This window comes from Durio zibethinus, chromosome 10 (genome assembly GCF_047325235.1).
Source record: "Durio zibethinus cultivar Kanyao isolate XHJ-2024 chromosome 10, ASM4732523v1, whole genome shotgun sequence".
NCBI classification, from domain to species: Eukaryota; Viridiplantae; Streptophyta; class Magnoliopsida; order Malvales; family Malvaceae; genus Durio; species Durio zibethinus.
This window is the reverse complement of record NC_143171.1, coordinates 27,671,215-27,687,518: the sequence shown is the minus strand read 5'-3', so window position 1 is coordinate 27,687,518 and position 16,304 is coordinate 27,671,215. Positions and strand designations below refer to the sequence as shown.

The following is a 16,304-nucleotide window of genomic DNA, read 5'->3' as shown; positions in this document are numbered from 1 at the left end:
TATACGCAAAGGAAATAATATTAAAGTGAAAACTACAGATATAGTTGGGCTAGGTAGAATTAAGTCGCTTTAGTTGTACGCAAATTGCAAGGGAAAAAAACAAAGAAATAATAATAAATCCAAGGGGCAGATGCTTTGCTATTATTTTCAAGCTTTGGCTTTTCGTTTAAATTTAATGATTCGTATATTTATATTATATAAAATATTATATTTTATATATTTATATTATATTTTATATAAAAATTATATATTAAAATTTTTATTAATATAAAAATATAAAATATATATTTTTTAGTTTATTAAATTTATATATAAATATTATTATAATTTTAAATCTTATCATTTTTATATTATATTTATATTATAATATCGAATTATATTTTAAATGATTAGATCTATCGAAGCAGGTTACATGAACATGAGGATTGGGAATTTGGCTGAAAAGAATATTTCAGACAGTGGAAAAACTAATTGGTCATGAAAATGGCCTGTCAATTTGGAAAAAAAAAATTTTTTACAAGAAAAATAATGGTAGTGACAAGAGGCTTATTGCCATCCTCAATAACTTCATAATTATAATTTTGACAATCCCCTTGTTTCAAAATTATTAATGATTCTTGTGATATGTGTGTGTGCTGTAAACTAGAAAAATAAAATGAAAATATTAGTGGTGCTTATGAACCGATCGGATAAGTCTAGTCAAACTCAATTAAACTTTCTAAAATTTTGTCGTAATTTGGTTCGATCTGATTTAATTTATTATTATAAAATAAATTTAAAAATAATTAAAATATTAATATTTAAATATAAATTTTAATTTTTTAAAATATGATATTTAATAATTTTTATTAAATATTATATTTTAAAAATAATTATATAAATTAATTGAAATAATATTCGGATTCATATTTATTTCTAACATAGTATTTTAATATTTTTTAAAATTATTAATGAGTTACTGGTTTTCAAAAGAAATAATTTATTAATCTATAAAAAAAATTTAAAAAGAAAGTGTTTGCCAAAAAAATAGTTTCAAAAGAATTGTTATATAAAAATTTCTAGTGGGTCTGAAAATAAAGAGTTTTGGATCAGACCCATTTTAAATGGGCTTACATGGTCTCGCTTTAACATCTAAACTGGCCTGCTCATTTGTCATATTGTTTTTTTTCAAATTGAAAAAAAAAAAAAAACCTAAATTTAAAGCTTGTAATTTTTATTTTTCACTAAATTAGGATCCATTTTTTATTTTTATTTTTATAAAGAAAATGATGAGCTTTTAATAAAACCTATTTTGGATAAAATCCTAAAAAAAAGGTAAAATAGATAAAAAAAATTTGGAGGTAAAAGTGAAAAGATAAAAAAAAATATTTTTTATAGTATGCTTGATAGGAAAGACAAAAAATTAGATAGAAAAAATAGGTAATATTTTAAGAAGAAATGGTAATTTTTAAAAATATATATCATATAAAAAAGTAGAAAGACATAAAAACTCTAATTTTACACTTTTGTTATTACTTTATTTTTTATTTTTAACTAATTTTATTCACTTGACCAATGACACAAAATTCAATCAAGAGCTCATTATATAGGATAAATTTATTTTATATATATATACATCAAATTCCAAATTCACTATGAAAAATAAATTAAATATTTTTGTTCATCGTTATATATATGTATACCCACTATGTGGGTGGAAGAAAAATAATAAAAAAAAAAAGTTAGGCTTCCTACAATATCATTAGGAAGTAATGTATACATACATAGGTATATGCATATATACATATATATATATATATTAGGAAAAATAGTTTTTTTAAATATATATTATATAAAAAATTAAAAGACATAAATACTTTAAATTTTATATTTTTATGATTATTTTATATTTTTAAATAATTTTAATGACCAAATAGGTATTACTTAACTTATGACACTTAATTCATTCAAGTTCATGATATAGAATATATATTTATTTATCAAACCAAATCTCTGCAAAAACTTCAACAACTACGAGAAAGGGTCCGACTTCAACGAAATCTTTTTCGATAGTTTAGGTGATGGAATATTCGACTCAAACTCCGATTCATGGAAAAGCCAACGGAGGAAAATGTTGTTGATGACGAACAACAATAGGTTTGGCACTTTGGCCTATTCTTGCATAAAATTTTGTGTCAAAAACTAAAGAAAAGTCTAACCAAAGTGCTCTAGTTTTTCATGGAACTTGGCACTGAGGTTGACCTTCAAGATATAAAGCAGCGGTTCAGCTACGATATTGCTTGTGTCTTGGGGGTAGGCTTTGACCCGAATTCTCTTTCAATTGAATTGCCTGAAGTTCCAAGTAAATCTGCTTTCTGGGAAGCCGAGGATGTGTTGTTATATAGGCATTACGTGCCTATGATCTTTTGGAAGTTACAAAGATGGCTTCAAATTGGAAAGGAGAAAAAGATGAGCAAAGCTTTAAAATCCATTGATGATTTCCTGTACCATTGCATTGCATTAAAACGAGAAGAATCAAGAAGCGAATCAGTCTCCCAGGAAGATGATCAATTTGACTTCATTACAGCTCTTATGATCGACAAAAAAGGTGTAGTACTGAATGGTGCTGGTCGGAAACCTGACAAGTTTCTAAGAGACATTGCAATAAATGTGATAGCAACAGGGAAAGACGCGATCAGTGCAGGCATGTCTTGGTTTTTCTGGCTTATTGCAATGAACCCATCAGTAGAAAACAAGATTCTACAAGAGATAAGAGCCAATTCTGATCCATCAAGAAATGATATGATGTTTTTTAGTGAGGAAGTGTTGAATAAATTCGTTTACCTTGATGCTGTCTTATCTGAAACATTAAGGCTTTATCCGCCAATACATTCAATAGCAAAACTGCGATTCAACCAGACATCCTTCCAAGCAGTTATCGGACTCATCAGAACACAAGTATCATGACCAATTTCTATTCAATGGGGAGAATGGAAAAAATATGGGGTGAAGACTGTTTGGAATTCAAACCAGAGAGATGGATCTCAGATCAGAAAGGAGATATCAAACATGTACCTTCTCACAAATTCCCAGCATTTAATGCAGGGCCAAGAAGTTGTATAGGTAAGAATATAAGCTTTCATTCAGATGAAGTTGGTTGCTATCTTTATACTTCTAAGTTATCAAATTGAGTTGGTGCAAGGTGATATTGTTTCCCCTAGCGATGCCATGGTACTTTATATGAAGAATGGTTTAAAAACTAGGATCAAGAAAAGGAGTACTGCTTGAGGGGTCGATAATATTGATCAACTGGAATAATTAGCATATATATATATATATATATATATATATATTTCTGATTATTGCTGATCATGCAATAATTGTAACTCAAACACAGATCACCTGTTGCTTTGATGGTGTTTATGACCTGAATTAATGAATATAATAATGTTGACAGAATTGATTGCTAGCTATTGATCAGTCAAGGGACATTGTCCCTTCATCACTTAAAAAGTTTACTGTTTAGAATAGTAACTTAAATCATATATATTTATTTGAGATTGATTAATTATTATTTAATGGATAAAAAGACTTGTAGAAAAAAAAATTTAAGAGAAAAATGATTCTTAATAGATAAGTTTGACTTGTTAAAAAAAATTTTTAAAAAGAAAGAAATTCTTAATAGATAAGCTTATATGCTTATGAATTGGTGAAATTTCTATAAGATTAGGTATAAAAAAAAGATATAAGAGAATTATAAAGTTTTATGTGATAGACATCTATAGGACTATTGGAGATAGTGGACTAAATGATATTTGGTGCATGGGTGCATAATAGTATAAATTTGTTTGCGTTGAAAATATTTCACAAAATTAGAAGAGATTAAGAGAATTTTATGGATATTGATTATTGAGTGATTGATATGATTTGCTTTGATGTAATTCTCTACAACTAATGAATTTTATTTTTCTTCCATAAACGTAGGTCGGTTGGATCGAATAACATTAAATTATTATTTTTTTATGTTTGATTATGCTTCCGTTGGTTTAATTAAATAGAGTCTATTTAGCTTAACAAGTGGTATTAAAGTATTTTTATTCTTGATTTGAACTTATTATTTTATACGTAAATATTATGCAAATTTGTTAATTTTTTAACAAATGATATTAAAACTATGGTGATTCTCAACATCTTCAACTCTATATAGAAAATTTTTGAGTTTGAATTTTGGAATAGATAGGAATGAGATTTATAGGATGGGTAAGGGCGATCTCACATCATACGGCTCAATATCGCATGTAAAAAAAAAAAAAAGAAGAGTTAGACAAGTTGATTTGGTAAAACTCTACAAAAGTACTTTGGGAGTAAATGCTTGATCATTTTTCTTAGTGCCATGAATCCTAGCTACCTTCCAACTTGAATTGATAATAGGGTATGAAAGATCAGACTAATAATTCAGGTGCAAAAGGCCATTAAAGATCATGAACTCTTTATATATAAAGGTCACTATTTAGTTTGATTTCAAACAACTTTTTGAAAAATAATCTCACTTGGTTTTAGATCTAGAAACAACTATGTTTTCATTCATATATACCGTTGTTTTAAATCCAAGATTTGTTGGTTTTTGGCTTTTTGCTCATTGCAAGTACTTAATCTGTCTTTTTTTTATTATTATTTATTATTTATTTTAGGTTATAAATTTCTTATAAAAAAAACCCAAGCTCCTGAAATTTATTATATAATGGTAATACCTACATTAATAGATGGATGAAGCAAGTCCAAATTAAAAAAAAAAAAAGGTTGACATAGATGAATCATTTACCACTAATACCCAAGCTCTTATAACAGATTTAAATGTCAACTCTTGGCAGCAGGATAAAGAAAAGCCCCAAATAATTAATTTTCTTATTCATTTTGATGTCATACCCTGGTTTAATAATGAAAAATAATGAGATAATGTTAAGGGGTAGATTACAAACAAAAACCAATAATGAGGTAAGTAACAAAATTTGCAAATAGATACATTATTCTTGAGATAGCATTTTATTTTCATTCATATTTTGGTTACAAACAGTGCAGTGTCTAACAACTTTATATTATCTTCATGAACAATATTCAAACCAAGCATTTGTAATGATACTTTTGGATAAAAGATATTCCAATCAGATATCTCTTTTCTTGATTCTAACCTTCAAACCATTTTCAATGTGAAGTGTGATGGATTTGCTTGGCGCAATAGGCTGCCCTTCGACCAGTTCAACCTGATAATTCCACAGTACATTGATTGTCACTAACTTCATCTGTTTGAAACTCATATCCTTGCCTAAACAAGTCCTTGGCCCTGCACTAAATGCAGAAAATTTGTACGTTGGCACATGCAATATGTCTCCATTCTCCGAAATCCACCTTTCTGGTTTGAATTCTAAACAATCTTTACCCCAGATTTCTTCATTCCTTCCCATGGAATAGAAAGAAACCAAGATCCTCGTGTTTCCATCAACATGTTCACCACTGGGAAGAACATCTGGTTGGATTGAGTTTTTATGATTGATAGGTACTGGTGGATAAAGTCTTAATGTCTCGCACAAGGCTGCATGTAGGTAAGTGAATTGATTAAGTTCTTCCCCGGTGAAAAACAGAATCATGTTCCTGTCTTTACTTGTTGGAGAATTGGCTTTGATCTCTTGTAAAATCTTGGTTTCTACAGATGGATTTGTTGCAATAAGCCAGAAAAACCAAGACAGGCATGCGCTGATAGTGTCTTTCCCAGCTGCCATGAAATTGAATGCAGTGTCTCTTAGAAACTTATCGGATATTTTTCCAGAAACAGTCAAAATTTCTCCTTCTTGTTCGACCAACAAAGCTGTCAACAAGTCGAATTCATCTTCCTCAACTCTGTTTCTGCTTCTCAGCTTTTCTCGTTTCGAGGAAATGCAGTCGTAAAGAAAATGATCAGCTATTTTCATAGCTTTACTCAGCCTTTTTTCCTCACCTATTTGCAGCCATCTTTGCAGCTTCCAGATGATTACAGGCATCAAATACCTGCACATCAAACTATCCTCTATATCATTGAATGCCGCCTTGCTTGGAACTTCAGGGAATGAAACAGACAGAGCTTTAGAGTCAAATCCCAAAGCCAACAGGCAAATATTGTCATAGTCGAACCGTTGAAGAACATCTTCAAGATCCATCTCAGTTCCCTGTTGCACTATATGTTCAAGAACAGGGATTAGACCTTTCTCCAGCACCTGCCTGAAGACTATGTCTTGGTAGTTTACAAACTTGTTGTTCTTCAGCATTATTGAATGCAAACTCTTCCTCTGGCTTTTCCATGAATCAGAATCTGAAGTGACAATTCCATCCCCAAAGGGCTTAAAAATTTCCCTGAACTCTGAACCCTTTTCGTAGTTGAGAAAATTTTTGGACAATATGTAATTGACATTCATGGGATTGCTAGTGAGAACAAAATCCAAGCTAGGAAACCAAGGTCCCTTGAACTTGAATGTTCCCCCACACAAATCGAGAATATCATGGGTGAAAAAATCAAAAATTCGATCCAAGTTACAAAATAGCCCTGGAAGCATTCCAAGTACAGGCCAATTTGTTACCAGGGAATTCCTGTTTCTAGACCAATGATGGCCGAGATGGCCGAGGAAAAGAGTTAAGACAATGAAGATAATTGCTATGAGCATCATTTCTTGCTAATATTGGAGCTTTCTCAAAAGGTTTTTTTTGGGATGTTCTTTCAAGATTTGCATGCTGCTTCTTTATATAGCCAACAAGATCTTTGCTTTATTTATTTATTTTTACATTTAAAACAAGATTATAAAAAAATAAAGCCATACAATTTAAAACTTTAATAAAAATACGAGGTCATACAATCTTGAAGTTCTAGATTCAAGTCCCAATGTGGGTTTGATTGTTTAATTATGTTATTAATTTATTAGTTGATCGTTCAATGATTGTAACTTGATTATGATTCAATAATTGATTATATAAATATAATAATTGATTATGATTTTAAAAATATAAAATTTTAATAAAAATTATAATGAATTTGACAAAAATAAAAAAAACATATTTTATATTTGATACGTCCACACTAACTATAACACGATAATTTTTATATTTTACATGACTATGACACAAAATAGACAAACACAAATACACGGATTATCAACTCTAAAATTTTCCACTTGTCTAACTAAACCTAAACTTATATTTTATCTTCCATGATAATATATTCTTGTAAAGAGATAGGAAATTTAGTTTTCAACTAGGTTCTTTCATCATGAATTGCAATTGTTATTATTATTTGTTACAAAATGGCATCTTTTATTTATTTTTCTTTTTTATTACTAAGGAGCAGGCAAACCTGCCAGTAAAGATTCTTTTCATTTTTAACCTTATCAAGTTGTAAATCAATCAATTTGATGACACAATACCATTTTTAAACCAATTAAGAACGAAATTATTATGTGGGTAAAATAGAAGAATATTGAGCCAAAACTTATATAATTATGGCAGGATGAGGATCAAAATAGCATTATTCATGTAAATGCATAAAAAAGAAAAAAAATTAGTTAGTGAATACATATCATATGATACAATGTGGAATCTTTCTTAGGTGAAATAATTAAATTTTGAGTTAGACTTTATCCATATAGACATAAAGTAGGAGATTGTAGACATTTACTTGCCTCCTATAATATATAAATGAACCAATAATGCATTAAAAAATATCGAAAAAATTAATCTAAGGTTGCTAAAAAACAAATGTTGATCGATCAAGTGTTCAATAGTTTACATAAATCACTAAATTAGACAAGTTTATCATTGAAAATAGAACTAGTTTATAAAAAATTAAGAAATATTGAAAGAGTGTTTATGATACATTATTAATATAAATTTTTAATTTTACAAGCATAATCTATTGACAGCATAAGAGATTGATAGGAATAATTTTTTATATTGAAAATAAAAGAATGAGCAGTTGGAGCTGAATTGACAGCATAAGAGATTGATAGGAATAGTTTCTCATATTGAAAATAGAAGAATGAGCAGTTGGAGCTGAAGTGTGATGCGTCTAAGGTGTGTGTCCTTTGTCAATTGGCAGCTTCTTCCATTTGTACAAGGCTCTTCCAACGGTTGCTTCCTTCATCTTAGCAACTAATCCCTTTAATTTTGGCCCAAGTTGTAGTAAACTAAGAGATGTTCGCACAAAATCAACAATCTATCCTTCTTTCCTTGATTTCATGCTAGATTTTAAGTGGTTTAGTTGCTAGTCTTTTTCTCACCAATGGTTGTTAATGCTCTTCCTGTACCTAAGTCTGTCAATTAACTTTCTTCAATGGGAAGGATGAAAAGAGATAATGATGAAAAACTTGTTCATATAATGATTAAAATTAAATTTATTTTCTTATCTTATAATTTAATCATTGGATTAAAATTTATTATTATTTTTACCTTACATACAGTCAATTTCAAAATTATGATATATAACATTTAGTTTGTTGTTGTTGTTATTGTAAAAGTTGGATTAAAATTAAGAGTAGAGAGATTGTCACCATGGAATCTTTCTAAGTCCCATCACATGCTCGAGGATCAGGATTAGACCTTTATTCAGCATTTGCCTGAAATTTTGATCGGAAAATAATGCATATATACTTATTGTTATTCTTGGTGAATGACTGCAAAACTTTACTTTGTCTTTTCCTAGCATAGACTTTGTTGTCATTAGCAATCCCTGAACACTGAACCTTAATTTCTCATGGTTCTCATAGTTTCTGTACAACAAGTAGTTGACATTCAATGGATTGCTAATGACAACGAAGTCCATGCGAACCATAATTTCTCATGGTTCTCATAGTTTCTGTACAACAAGTGGTTGACATTCAATGGATTGCTAATGACAACAAAGTCCATGCCAGGAAACAAGGGTTCCTTGAACTTGAAAGTGCCTCCATGGAAATGAACAAGAATATCAGATAAAAATAAAAAATTCAATCTGAATTGGCAAGAAGTTCTGTTAACATACCAACAACAGGCCACTTAATGACCAATGGCCAAGAAACAGAAAAAAAAAAATGAAGAGAATTGCTAAAAGCATGTCTACAGCCATTTTTGGGGCTTTTCCAAACAGGTTTTTGTTAGTTTTGGTTATGATCTTCCATGATTTCCCAAGCTTATCTTTTATAGAGCCAACAGGGTCTAATCATTTTCCAGAATCTTTCTTGCCTCTAATTAAGCACAATATACCTAGGAAGATTTGATTTCTTCCCCACCTAACTTGATCACTGAACCTAATATTACTCGTATCTGTGAAGGATCTTTTTATTTGGCTTAAAAAATTGAGTCTAAATTTTTTTTAACATTAAATGCTCAATTAACTTTTAAATGAAGTTCGTTTTTGATACATTGTCGTTGTAGTTTTTTATTTCTTATATTGTCTTACATTGCGATCGGTCGCATTCGATATAATTTATCATTTTTTTTCAAAAAGATTTTAATTTTTAGAAAAATTTCAATTCTTTGATACTTGATATATCATTCGCTTGATGCATGAAGAAAATTAGAGACATTAGTAAATTTAATTAATTTATTTATTTTTTAATTTCAATGTAATTTCTTGTGTAACAATATATGAGCCACGAGCCAAAGCTTAGATATTCATAATTGGCAAGCTATATGAAATTTAATAAATTAAATAGCATCATAACAAATGACTGAAAATAAATAAAAAATTTTGAAATTAAACTTGTAATATGAATCATAGACTAATTAAATTTAAATGTTTTTTTTTTCTTTCAAATATATACTTTATTCTCAAGATGGCCATAATTTTCATTCATAGTTTAATTAACCACACAAATATATAGCATAACATAAAACCATAGATATGTAGCTGCATGAGGCTACTTAATTATACGATACAATATTGTGAACAGCTTGAACTAGACAAGGGTTTCAGATCCAACTGATGATCTCCAATATATCAAACATGTCTTTTCTTGATTCTGACCTTCAGCCCATTTTTCATGTGGAGTGTAATGGACTCTCTTGGGACAACAACATGGCCTTGAACCATTTCAACTTTGTAATTCTTAAGCAGAGCAATTGCCACAGTCTTCATCTGCAAAAAGCTCATGTCTTTACCTAAACAAGTCCTTGGCCCAGAATTAAATGCTGGGTATTTGTAGGATGGTACATAAACAATGTTTCCTTTCTCTGAAATCCACCTTTCTGGCTTGAATTCTAGACAGTCTTTACCCCATATTTGCTCCATTCTTCCCATTGAATAGATTGAAATCAAGATTCTTGATCCTGCTTGGACTCGATGGCCACTGGGAAGGATGTCAGATTGAACTACTGTTTTGTGATTAGCAGGTATTGGTGGATATAGCCTTAATGTTTCACAGAAAACTGCATGCAAGTATATGAATCTGTTAAGCTCTTCCTCGGATAAATATATCATGTTCTTGTCTTTGCAGATTGAAGAATTTCTTTTGATTTCTTCAACAATCTTGGCTTCAACAGATGGATTTGTTGCGACAATCCAGAAAAACCAAGACAGGCCACCACTTACACTGTCTATCCCAGCCAACATGAGATTGACAGCAGTGTCTCTGATGACCTTATCAGATTGCTCAAAGGCACCTGATTCTCCTTGGTCTTCAACCAGAAAAGATGTCAGTAAGTCATATTCATCTTCCTCTGCCTGCAGTTCCTTGTTTTTGCTGAACTTTTCTCTCCTTGATGAGATGCAATTGTAAACAAATTGATCAAGGATCTTTGTTCCTTCGATCAACTTTTTCTCCTCTCCAATTTGAAGCCAATTTTGGAACTTCCAAACCATTTTAGGCCAGAAATGCCTGAACAGCAAGGCCTCTTCTATATCAGCAAAGGCCTCTTTGCTAGGAATAGCTGGAAATTCAACATTGAGAGAGTCGGGATCGAAGCCTAAAGCAAACAGGCTCATGTTGTCATAGTCAAACCGCTGAAATACATCTTCAAGATTTACCTCAGTTCCCAGTGTTGCAGCATGCTCAAAGATTGGAATTAGACCTTTCTCCAGCTTTTTCCACACCACTTTATCTCGAAATATTGTAAACTTGTTGTTTCTCATCAATGTTTGCATTACCTTCCTTTGTGTTTTCCATCTATCGGAGTCCAAGGTGAATATTCCTTCCCCAAAAGGCTCAAAAATTTCCCTGAACTCCGAACCCTTCTCATAGTTAACAAAGTTCTTGGACATTATGTGGTTTATATTATTCGGATCGCTTGTGAGAAGAAAATCCAAGCTAGGAAACAAAGGCCCTTTGAACTCAAAAGTACCCCCACACCGCCTCAGAACATCAAAGGAGAAGTAATCAAAAATTCGCCATGAGTTCCTAAGAAGCCCTGGTATCATCCCAACAATAGGCCAATTTGTGACCAGCGAGTTTCTGTTTCTATACCAATGGCTAAGAAAGAGAACAAAGAGACTGATGAAAACTGCTACAACAATCTCAGCTGCCATTGGAGCTTTCTGAAAGAGAATGCTTTTGGTTTATCTTCCAACCCTTTCAATGCTGCTCTTTATAGAGCCAGTAGGAACATTAATTCAAGGATAGGATCAAAATTTAGCTTGATTGTTTTGTGGCTTTGACTTAATGATTTGGATTTTATTATCTCCGTGGAGTTGTCATGCTGACATAAATGAAACAATTCCTTTAACACTAATTAAATGTTTTCACTCGTTAATTATATATATGAACCTGCCCCTAGTTTTGGTTGCTACAATTAATATTTTCAACAGTGACAGGATTATCACCATTCTACATAGTAGACCTTATAATTTTTAAAATAACAAAATTTAAAATTTTAGTGACATGATTATTTTAAATATAATTTTGGCAAAACTAAAATAATACGATTCGTATTTGTCGTGTTACTAGAAATTATGATTTAATAAATTTAATATTTTATATGTATTTGACATAAAATAAATACGATATGGATGCATAAATTATCAAATTTATTATATAAATTTACAAGCACTTGGATTTATTATAAATTGTGATTTTTTCTTTTGTCAAAATTTTTATGCTATCAAATAGTTAAAATCTTTTGCATGATGCAAGGGCCAACTAACATCATACTTTTCAAATAAAAAGATTCCACTCTCATCACCTAAAAAAAAGCATATATATATATATATGTATATATTTACTTTAAAAAGATTATCAACTAAAGTATATAATTCAAGTTGCTCTATGGAAATCCTTTTGTGTAAAAGATAAAGTAAAAAATAATAAATAAATAATCCTAATATGTAATATGGAATCTATTAGAGCATGATTCATATAAAAAAGAAAATGAAAAGATTGATCAACAAACAGAAAAAATTTGTTTTCCTTCCTTCTAGAAAGATATATTTGAATATTGATTCAATTTTCTTCCTATGTAAACTTTGTTTATCAGTGATGGAAAATAATTAGTACTATTTCCATTCTTTTTTCACATTCCTAAGAAATTATACTAATTTTTACAGTTTTTGAACAGAAATTAAAAAATTTCTATAGTTTCCCTTGCCAATTGCCATAGACAGCCAGTGACAAAGAGTCAAATCAAGTTAGAATCTGAAATTTAAAGGCAACTTTCAGATGCTATAGAATGAAATAATCCCAATCTAAGCCAAATGTAACTAAAAAAACAAAGGATTCACATATATAAGAAATGAAAGATCATTACCCAAATGGGGAAAGAGAAAAGGATAAATGGAAAAATGATTCATGGGAAAATTGACAAATTAGTTATATAGTCATGTAAAGATTAAAATCTAAATACAAATAAGTGAAAGCACTCTCACCACAACTTTAGTTAATGAATGTTTTCATGAGCAAAAGCAAGAACAAATTCAACATAAAAATTCTTCAAAGCAATGATCACAGTCATCCCTAGAGGATCCATAATTGCTCCATGTAAGTGAGACAACCACCAAATTATGGATTATAAAGATAGTCTAAAACATGAATACAGTAATTGATTCCAAAAGTTTTAGAACCCATAAATCATGATAGATTATTGAAACACTGCTTATTAAGAAAGAGGTATTGTTTCCAGAATAGAAAGGAAAAAAGCCATGCCACCAAATATGCTAAAACCTGTCAAGTAAGCATTATGTCATGGAATCTCATCTTGGATAGCCATTGTTCCATAATCCAATAGTATCGCATGAACTGCTGTCAATAAAATAGCTTCAATATATCTTGATTCAATGGCTAGCTGGAGTGCTATCGAGATCGATGAAATTCAAGCTGGAGTTATAGGTAAAAGAGCACTCGATAAAGCTAGAAACGTCGACATGTAAAGGAAATGAATGCGATAGAATCTGAATAAATGATAGGTAAAATCAAGGGTGTTTATTCTATAAGTTCAGTTAATTTCAAAATGAATTATTCAAAACTGAATTAATCGAATTATATTATTTTATTTTTGTTAATCGAATCGAATTTATGAATTTCAAAAATTAACTGATAGAATTTAATTCTATCAGTTCAATTAATTTTTTGGATTAACCGAATAATATATGCATTTAAATTAAATTATATTTTAAACACTTAATTTTTCATATTTTAAACAAACTAAATAAAATTTTTCAATAAAATATTCAAATACTAAAATATTATATTAAAAATTCTAACAAATTATGAAATTAAGTGATCCATTTCATATATTTTTCATTTGATATTTGAATTATATTATATTTTAATTAAAATTATTGTTAATTTGATTAATTCGATTTTCGAACAAAATTAATCGAAAATCAAAATTTTTATAAAATTATTTTTGTTAATCAATTGAAATTAATTCGGTAGTTAACCGATTAACCAAATTAAATAAGTTTGATCAATTAATTTGATTAAAATTAAATTATAAACACCCCTAGGTAAAACAGCCCTGGAACAATGTGAGCTTGGCAGTTGCTAGCAATACACTGCTGCTAACAGGATGATCAAGAATTCCCTAAATAACTATATATTACATAATTAAATCAAGTCCTACATTTAGACCATTATTAATAATTATAAAAATGTAAATGATATGTACCATAAAAAAAATAAAACATTAAAGATATTTTACATTGGTTGAGCTAATGAGCCCATCTTTGACCATCACTTGGAGCCCAACCGCCCAATGATTGGATCCTCAAAATTTTCTGGTTCAGACATTTGGACCATCTGGCCCATAAAAAGGCATTTGGGTCATTTTGGATGGAAAGCCCAATTCAAATCTAATAATTACATTGATTATTAATAATTTATCAAGTGCATAGATAATGTACTAATATTGATTAATTGTCTAAAAAACACTACTAAAAGTTGGATTAAAGCTAGTTTTAAAATATTTTAATCCAAACAACATATAAAATTAGACTTGATAATCTAAAATATAATATAATGACACAATATGAGTACAACATGAAAATATGATACAAATGTGATATGACTTAAAATTTTAGTAATAAGTATATATAAATTTAATAAAATCAAAAAAATATATTGTATATTTTTATATCGAAACAAATTATGATAAGTAATTTTCGTATCAAATATAATATGAATACATAAATTTTAATAATTTACTTAATAAAAATAATTTATAAAATTAGATCTGTCAATCTAAAATAAACATGATAATACAATACAAAAATAATATAAAAATAATACGACTTAAAATTTTAATCGTAATTATATATAATTTTATTAAAATTAAAAAAATATATTGCATATTTTCATGTCAACATAAAATATAATTTTTATATAAAATAAGATACAAATATATAAATTTTAATAATTTATGTGATACAAATATATAAATTATCATATCTATACAAAATAAAAATTTTGCATAAATAATTGAGAATTAAATATCATTACACTTTTTTTTTTAATAATAAGGCTTTATTTTGAATTTTAAATAAGTATTGATTGAAACCTTCTTCTTGATCCAAGTGCATGAGAGAGAGCAACAAGTGGGGAGCAATTGTTATTATTATTATTTTTATACGAAAATCCAGAGTAGGTGAATCATCATGAAATTTTGAGATGTATTTTCCGTAAAGACAACGCCGCCGAATAGTGGCGAAAGTAGAGCTAATTGGTTCCTATAAATTACTATATAAAATAAAGCAAAAAAAAAAAAAAAGAAAAAAAAGAACTCAATGGTCCCATCCCATGCATTTTTTATTTTATTTTTTGCTTTACTTTTCTCTTTTTATTATGCTATGATTATTGCTTATTTTAGCTCCCATTCCAAAATTAAAAAAATAAAAATTATAAAAATATTATTAAAAATAAATAAAAAGGAAGACATTCACTATCCAAACTTTATTAATAAATTATTTCTCTGCTTTGGATCAAGAGATCAAGTTCAAAACCTAAAAAAAAAAAAAAAAACCCATATTTTTTATTTAATTATTATGAATATTTTTAACGATAATTATGGAAGTTATGGATATAATCCTTTTGGGATACTAAAATTGATGTTTCCAATAACTCCTAATCCTAGTTTTCTTTCTTGTTAGTGTGACAAAGACTTAAGTGGTTTTTATATTGAATGTATAATTCCAGTTGAGCAAAATTTTTTATTGAAATTTATGATACTATCAAATTTATCTAGGTCAAATTGGTCTAGTCCCTCGTAGATTTAATATAAAAAATTAAGTTTTAAATGTTAAATTAAATTTTTTTTATAAAAAAGATTGTAACATAAAAATACGTAAAAATCGTAAATGTTATTATTTAAATTTCATATTTAATAGATGTGATTTTTATAAAAAAAAATTATAAATTAATTAAATTAAATCTTGAAATTTTGATTAAATTTTGAAAAAAAGATAAAAGAGAAAACTTATAATTATAATATTCTTTTTGTCCCATTTTCTTTATTCATATATATTTTTTCTTTTTTAAACATCTAAAATTTTTATTTTTTATATTTTAATATTTTTTATGATTTTTTTAACTTTTTGACATTAAAAATTATGACATTTTAATTTTATAAAAAAAGTAATTTTAATATTAAAATTTAAAAATAAAAAAATAAAAATTTTTAACATATAATATAATAACAAATTTATTCAGACAAAGATGCAGAAGACAATAACTTAGGTACCAAACCTCAGTCAATCATAAAACCAATTGGGTTGTTTGTTCAAGGAACTTCTCATTTGATTGGCCAAAATAAATTCAAATAAAGAAAAGAAATAATTAAAAAAAATAGAAAAAGTAAATCTCAATTTAATATCTTAGCCAATTTGCATGCAACAGCACATGCTATAT

General features: G+C 28.4%; 1 protein-coding gene and 2 pseudogenes across 1 annotated transcript; 1 reads left to right on the top strand and 2 right to left on the bottom strand.

Moving 5' to 3' along the window:
- The first annotated feature begins 2,217 nt into the window (after positions 1 to 2,217).
- LOC111293443 (alkane hydroxylase MAH1-like) lies at positions 2,218 to 2,946 on the top strand. Its single transcript, XM_089766309.1, has one exon. The coding sequence runs from the start codon at positions 2,218 to 2,220 to the stop codon at positions 2,944 to 2,946; it is 729 nt and encodes a 242-aa protein (XP_089622435.1).
- A 2,195-nt stretch (positions 2,947 to 5,141) lies between these two features.
- On the bottom strand, positions 5,142 to 6,680 carry LOC111293442 (alkane hydroxylase MAH1 pseudogene; annotated as a pseudogene).
- Positions 6,681 to 9,764: 3,084 nt separating this feature from the next.
- LOC111292866 (alkane hydroxylase MAH1 pseudogene) lies at positions 9,765 to 11,658 on the bottom strand (annotated as a pseudogene).
- Positions 11,659 to 16,304: the final 4,646 nt, after the last annotated feature.

Excerpts from the sequence above, each read along its gene's own strand:
- LOC111293443 (XM_089766309.1), top strand. The coding sequence starts at position 2,218 with ATGGAACTTGGCACTGAGGTTGACCTTCAAGATATAAAGCAGCGGTTC.